The 7,530-nt window shown below is 47.7% G+C and overlaps 2 protein-coding genes across 2 annotated transcripts; both read right to left on the bottom strand.

Moving 5' to 3' along the window:
• Positions 1–67: 67 nt before the first annotated feature.
• On the bottom strand, positions 68–1,439 carry F5B22DRAFT_28043 (pali-domain-containing protein). The gene is made up of 2 exons (XM_047970281.1): positions 930–1,439; positions 68–823 (listed from the first exon to the last, which is right to left on the bottom strand). The coding sequence occupies exons 1-2, from the start codon at positions 1,151–1,153 to the stop codon at positions 322–324; spliced, it is 726 nt and encodes a 241-aa protein (XP_047836636.1). The 5' UTR covers positions 1,154–1,439; the 3' UTR covers positions 68–321.
• A 917-nt stretch (positions 1,440–2,356) lies between these two features.
• On the bottom strand, positions 2,357–3,758 carry F5B22DRAFT_28041 (uncharacterized protein). The gene is made up of 2 exons (XM_047970280.1): positions 3,511–3,758; positions 2,357–3,423 (listed from the first exon to the last, which is right to left on the bottom strand). Exons 1-2 carry the CDS (start codon positions 3,679–3,681, stop codon positions 2,671–2,673), a joined length of 924 nt encoding a protein of 307 aa, XP_047836637.1. The 5' UTR covers positions 3,682–3,758; the 3' UTR covers positions 2,357–2,670.
• Positions 3,759–7,530: the final 3,772 nt, after the last annotated feature.

Here is a 7,530-nt window from a genome sequence, read left to right on the forward strand (position 1 = left end):
CCCCCCCGCCCGCCGCCCCCCCCCCCCCCCCCCCCCCCCCCCCCCCCCCCCCCCCCCCCCCCCCCCCTATACGTGATGTACAAAATAGTAAGTAAGTAGTAGAGATGAAGAAACCAGAAAAGCGTTATTATACGCCAAATCCTATGGCTTAGAGAATTCTTCGTCGTGTCGTTCATTCGTGGGTTTAGTCATTAGGTTGTGTGATTTTCCGTCGCCTCGTTTTCGCAAAGAACGAGGGAAGTGGTGATAGGATGTATCAAGTGTGTGAATATCGAATCGACTTCAATTTTGAGTAATTTGAATCAGTTTGCCACGCTAAGCTTAGAACCAGCGACGGCGACGAGCGGGGGATGAAGCAGCGACCTTGGACTCGTGGTAGCGGGCCTCGCGGCGGCGGTGGATACGCGCGCTGCAGCAGGTGAAGAGTAAGATGACGGAGGCGAAGAGGCACAGAATGGCAGCAACAAGAGTTGTCCATGACGCGGAACCGTATGATGCGACAACTCTGTCGTTGGAGTCGTTGACGGCCGATTTAACGATGGAGAAGGACACAAAGTCTGTGATGAGCACGACGGCAGTCACGAGGAAGGTGATGAAGGCGCCGAGAGCGGACAAGAAGCTCCCTACGAAGCCGGCTCCGATAGCCAGGACGAAGGAGATGAAAGCCAGCCCAGTTGCGATGGGGTGGAGGACCATAACTTTCGTGAGAGCCCGGGCCGTGTCATGGGCATAGTCTGAGAAGGAGGTGTCTCCTACATTTCGCTCTATCACGGCCACGGGGTCGTACCCAATGTGCGAGTCAGTGCAGTCTTTGGAGCCCTCACTAAAAACATGATATTAGCTTTACGCAACAAAAAGGTAGTAATGGCCAGGAAAGAGTATAGCATTGGAATAATGGGAGAATGAGGGGGTTGGTGTGCGAGACTTACGCTGTGAAGTCCTTGAGACAGTAACCGAAGGTACCAAAGGTAATAGAGGGAAAACGGTCGTCATCATCGCTGAATAAGTCGGACCGTTCATTTCTGCCCAGCTCAACCTTGAGGAGAGAGATGTCTGAGACCACGGGTGCCGAGATATCGGTAATGATAAGTAAGACCGTGGCGGCGAAGAGAAAGAAAGTGCCGATGTGGTGGATGAAGCCTGTCCGAGCCATGTTTGATGAGTTGAGATTAAGCGATAGCGGCGTACTGTGTAGTATATATGGACTTGTTTTTAATCCTTTATAGCGAAGGGTGAGAGTAGGTACACGGCTGGAAGGCTAACGCGAGATGTGTGCTCAGCAGCTGGTGAAGCTTGGTGAGATGTGAAGACAAAACAAAGAACAAAATGTGCCAGTAGTTAGGCGAGAGGTGGCCGTATTATAAGTATCGTATGCATAAGAGCGGCTGGCTTCGTCAGAGGTGGTCTCATAGTGTATCGAATGCTTCAAAGACCCAGCAGCGTCAGCACAGCGACAACTTACGTTGCCCAGGTTCGTGGTTGGGCTTCTGTCACGCTTGACGACGTCGATCAGGCAAACGTCATGCTCGCCAGGGTCAACACTCCCTGATTGGGCCCATGTTTGCTAGCGCTGCGACCCTGAGAAATGGTTGTCCATTAAAGGAACAACAAATGTGTGAGTGGTATCACATGATTGGGCTATTGTTTCGAGCCCTTGCTCGTGTCTGCCCATGCCCATGCTCACTTCACCAGCTGTGACGTCGTGGCTCTGCTCGCAATGCCGAAATGCTTAATTGGATGATGCAAATGGGGGGTGGAGACGCGCCTTGGTCTTTTCTTGTTTTTTTCCCACACTGCCCAGGGACTTGGATCTTAGGTCTCTTGCGACCGATCTGGGTCTGGCCCTTGACCCCAAATGCAGGCGTCTTCCCGCTGCTAAGCCGAGTTGCCGGCCCACCGACGTCATCTCTGCATTACATGTCTACTGTCCACCATGCTACACTACCTGCAGGACTATTGTCCTACACAGCTCTGCTTCCTTTGCGTCTTCCTTTGCCGCTGCCGCTAGGTATATGTGCAGGTGTATATGTGTGGGAATTGTGAAGGACACTATCCCTAAAAGAAGTTGGTGTTACTGACGGCGTCCGGATAATTCCAGCTTTTTGGACAGCACACGGGAACCCATCAGTCTAATTGCTTGCCGAACTCCGAATCTACTGACTCGCTGCACGTTGAGTGCGGAGCGTTGCCCAGGGCCCTGCATACTTTAAACACGTATAATTGCGAACAAGATATCCACGATCTGGCGGATATAGTTCGCACTATTTGCGAGCGGTGATTTTTTTCTTCTTCCCATACTACTCACACCTCCCCGAAACTGCTAAACAGCCTCATTAATGATGTGGCTCAGTTTGACGTAAGCACCAGGCGCTAACAGGATTGGTTTTCTGATCCTTCCAAAGACGTCGCAGGGCACGTAATCTCAGTTCGTCTGATATACCATCTGACCTGGACGGGATGAACTTGTCCATTTGATTTGCATAACCCACCGTAGGAACTTCTAATTTAGATGGCGACTATGAGTCAGTAGCCTAGATTCTCCGGCCCAACTAACAAGAAGGCTCCAGACTATAGTTGTTTGTGAGTCCAGGACGTTGTCGGGCACGATCCTGCCGCAAGGATTTGTCTTGGCAGTTTTTGTAATCTATGTTCGCGGGGTCACATAAGTCTTCATTCTTTTATCATATTCTTTTCATATTCTTCGATCTCCGTATCGTTTGTTGTGTCAGAAGGAGAGTTGGAAACTTGAGTTTCTGCTTCAGCTTGCATGGGCTCAGCTGCAGTATCCTGTGGAGTTTCTGGTTGTTTGCTAGCTGATCTGTTTCTGCATTCCTCGGTGAATTGCACGAGACTGCCCATGACTGTAGGCGTTGCTTGTTTCGCTTCTCGGCGTCGTATCCGCTCCAGAACGAAGGCTTCGCGTGCAGAGTGGCGCTTCTTGCCTAATAACGTAAAAGCGGCCCCTCCACGCCCGTTCTCAGCGAAGCTGTCCGATTCGTGGGCTAGCGGATTACCCGTTTCCCAGTCATACAGAGCTGGCGCCATTACGCCTGAGGGTATAACTCGCCTAAGAGCAGCTGATACAAAGGTTTCTGTCGTCCCGCTTCCGGGCCACGGGCCATAAAGGGGGTTCTTCCTCACTTCCTCTCTGTGGTCGTAACCCGCATTCACAGGAAATATGTGTAAGGTGAAGGTTTTATGAGACAGCCCTAGCTTAATAGAGGCTGGCGTCGGCTGGATGATCGGGTTCGTTGGGAGCGGGCTAATAGGAGCGGCGATAGTGCCGCTCACGTCATCATCGAGGTGCCCGGGGGAATCGCTTCCAGAGTGTTGTGATACTATAGTCCGTTCGAGTGGGGAGCTCTCAACGAGGGTTGTAGCCGCGTCTGGTCTTGTAGTAATGGCTATGAAAGAAGAGCTGTCCTAATAATCCCCAGGTCAGTTTAGAAGGACATCCAAACGCATTTAGTTGATATAAGGGGCAATAGATAGGGTCTAAGCTGTAGGTACCTGGAGCTTCTTGAACATCTCAATCGACTGTTGCGAGGACTTCTGGAGGGCAGCAAGCACAGCACGTCGCTCGTAGAAAGTTTTCGGCGCAGGGACACACTTCACAAACAGCGACCGCGAATTGAGAGTGAATGGCTTCAATTGAGAAAGCGCCGAACTAGAAGCCGCCATATTGTTGGAGTCGGCCTACTGCGTTTGTCGCAGTGAGGTGAAATGGGAATTTCACGTCTTTGTCCAGAGCTCCTACATGTAATAATACATCTGGAAATCCATCTACGATAACAGCTCCGACTCTGTCTGGGTGGGGCTTATCGCTTGACAGCTGTCTGACGCTTTCTCCAGCTGCGCGACTACGAGGCAAATGGCATGAACTAACCTATTGCTAAACAACTTGGTCCTTTGGCAGAGGCTAACAAAGCAGTGAAAGATTTGAGCAATAGGTGTCAACTAAAACTTACAAATGTATCCAGAGCGTCCTGTGCGAGTATTAGCAATTCACTCCGTGCACGTTGATATGATTATATTGTAGAAAGCACTTCCATAATGGTGTGTACCTCAAATTTGGTTGTCAAAGTGAAGTGATAACAATCCAACACAGCTTTACCTCATGAGTAAGGGATATAACGCGCTTCTTTAACTTGAATAATCCCTTAGATCACCTGAGAGATTACCAGACTGTCACAGTACCATATAGCAAGTGTAGGCGCGAAGGATCTCGACCTGACAACGTCGTTTCTATTTTTTTTTTGCAATATCATAGCGGTTTAGCACCACACTCCTATTCTGTTCCGTGACAAAGACATCGCTTCTGGGGTGTACACTTCCTCACTGCCTATATTGAAGTCGCCTTTCACTTTCGTGATCTGGTTCCTCATTTTGTTCTTCAATAGAGGGCTTTCCCTGAAGCTCCTGATATTTAGCACTCTCTCCCAGTCTCAGCCTGTATTGTCAAAGAAATTTATGGCAAACCGTGGAGGGCCACCAGAGCCTGATGCGCCAACGGAAAAGCGTGGGAGACCTCCTAGGAACCAAAAACTAGTGAATATTATCCGGCGTTACTACAAGCGCGGACAAGCGCTGAAGAGGAGAAACAAGATCGAAAGTCCCGTGCCGGCTTTGTCACTGTGTCCATCTCCCGACCAGGGATTAGTTCAGATTCTTCGATCCTCTTTAAGATATGTGGTTTTGGGGTCTTCGATTGGGCAAGACTTACCCTATCGAGAAAGCGATCTTCTATACGGACCCATTGTACACTGAGTGCCGTGCGTACGGTCGAATAAAAGAGGCCATGGGTAAGGGGGGATTAGAGGGAAAATCGCGACCAAATGCCCCGGTTATATGTTTCTCGCCGCAGTCTCTCAGAGGTAGCTAGAAGAACAATGATTCAACTTGAGAACCAACAGGCTTATCGACGAGCTACTCACGATCGTAGGAGGAGCTGGGCGACCTCGTGCTATTGTCAAGGACTTCGAAATCGCAGGTGCGGACCTCGACGAACAGACGCCGCACCAGATCCGAAGAATCCGAAGAAGCTTCTAGAGTGTCCGCCAGCTAAACTAGCTCAGGATCTACAATAGGGATGTGCGGGAGGAGAATTTTAGGAACGGATGGCTTGTGGGCTTCGACGTAATTATCTTACACTCTGCCGCACGCTATTTACGATTTTCTCCCTTTATTTACAACTGAAGTGATGCTGGGAAGGGACTAGGTGAAGTTCGAAGATATGCTAGAAGGGGCAGGTGTAAATATAAGGTTTCTCTGGATAAAGTACTATAATTTACGATTAAGAAATGGTAGACCGGCAATGCTTTGAGAGTCGACTGATTTAAGGAGTACCAGGACTCTCTATAGCTACGTAGTATAGTTTTTGATTGCTGCCTCTTTTTAAGTCAATGTATGGGGTTTGTAAGTTTGTAAGACTCTTTTTATTGTATGAGGACAGGCTGTGAATGTCCTGTTTAGGGTTGTCTGCGCTATAGACACAATCCGGTTCTTCGACTAGGACATAATCAAGCGGTGTCTTTACCGATATGGGCTATCTTACTTGGCTGCCTGTGCCCAGCGCCCCTCTTTGGTAATTTGGCATATAAGGGTAAGCCCTTCGTACCTGAAAGTGACTTAGAGTGATGAAATTAACTCTGTAGAGATCTTGAGGTTGCTGTGTGGCCGAAGATAAACCACTTTGCTCGCCCCTAGCTGCGTCTTGATGAAGTCCGTAACTTCGGGATAATAGTTCCGCATAATTCATTGTTCATCCCAGAACTTTGCCTCATCGTGTACTGTTGCCTTTTCGGCTAACATAAATCCGTGACGATCCGTTGAGATCCCATTTTCATCGCCACGAATATCATCACGGATGGACATTATCATAGAACGGAATAAGAACAGTGTGATGCTTAGCACCGGGAATGATGAAGAGTGGAACGTTTTAAAAAGAACGGTTTCTCTTGTCAGTATATATCAGCATCGGCAAGATACTCAACTCTGGGATCAATGCGGGCCAGGCGCCCTTAATCAAGAGTCGCCATTCTACGGTTTCGAAAGGCAAAGCCATACAAATTAATGCGGGAAATCCTGACATTGTCGAAACATACAGGCAGGAGAAGGGCTTATAAAAATCTTGTGAAAGTCATACTCACCTCACTCATAGGTGTATAACTCAAAATCACTAAAGCTCCTCACCAACATTCCCATCTCTTACCCAAGACGGTCGGTATGCTTAGACAGTCAGATACTAATCATATCGCTCCGCTGCGACTAAAGTCAATTGCTCTTCTAGGCGAACCTCAAGACAATACACTGCTGTTGCTCTGTTAGCTATGGATATAAGAAGATCTATACAGTAAGACTTTCATTGTGGTACAAGGTCTAACAGGCCAGAAGTCTGAAGGCGTTCAGACTTCTCCGGCTACATACAGCTTATCTCTTCGTTTGCCCGCCTTGAGACCCCTGACAGGGTATAAGTACATGGTAGGATTTTTGCACTATTTCTACTATTCGCGACAAAAACAGGATTGAATGACCATTTAATCACCGTCTGCATGCCTTCTGTCCCCATGTTCCTATCTTGTGATCTCCCTGACACGAAGTAACTACTGAGGCAATGAAGGATGGCTACACCAAAATATTCATAGTATACTAGGGTATGGTTGGCTAGTAACGAGTTTGTTACCGGATAACTTGTCAGATACAGTATTGCTTCTCATTGCTCATTGATACCAATATCAGTGATCATGTCATCATTACTAACCTCTCCCAAATGGGCTACTAACATGTAATCCAACATAAAATGCACCTCTGACCGAAGCTAATTCGCTGGTCAGGCCTGTCATCTTTCGTTATCAAGTTCTAGAGACTGTTAGCGAAGTCTTAAAATAGCCGCCGTGTTGCGGGGGTAGTGTAACCTACTCAACATCAGCAAGACGACCCTAAATTACCCATAGCCTCCACGTTGCACGAGCTGAAAAAAGGGGGGTGATTCTACGCTGTCGAATATTGTGCATTGTCGGGGGCGAAGTTCCCACCGTGTCCACTGAGATGGACCATGTTACAGAACTCGGTAGTTCGAAAAATATATTTAATACAAGAAAAGAAAGCTGACGGAAACCCGCTATTTTTAACCGTACTTCCCAACGCTGCAATGCAGTTTACATAATATAACCCTTGCTGTTACTAATATACTTTTAGAGATGGGATACTTGCCAATATCGTCCAACTAAGCAATTATGTTATTTAACTAGGAGAACATATGTTGAGCTTATAAGTTAAGCAATGGTCCGTTTTCGCGATATATAGCAACATTAAGAGCAGAGTGTAATTTCTTTTCGTAGTTGTAAGATTGTCTCGGCAAAGCTTCCACCAAGCTTTGTCCTTTTCATTAAGACCTGAACCCTTGAGCACTTAACACGAGTTCAAAGACGCATCTCCAAGCACCAATATTACACCTTCACGCTATCGCGTTCTACCGGATCATCCATCTATCAAATAATTTCGTAATCCATAACCAAAAAAATAAATACT

The sequence above is a fragment of the Xylaria bambusicola genome (assembly GCF_022495145.1).
Source record: "Xylaria bambusicola strain CBS 139988 unplaced genomic scaffold F5B22scaffold_1, whole genome shotgun sequence".
NCBI lineage: Eukaryota > Fungi > Ascomycota > Sordariomycetes > Xylariales > Xylariaceae > Xylaria > Xylaria bambusicola.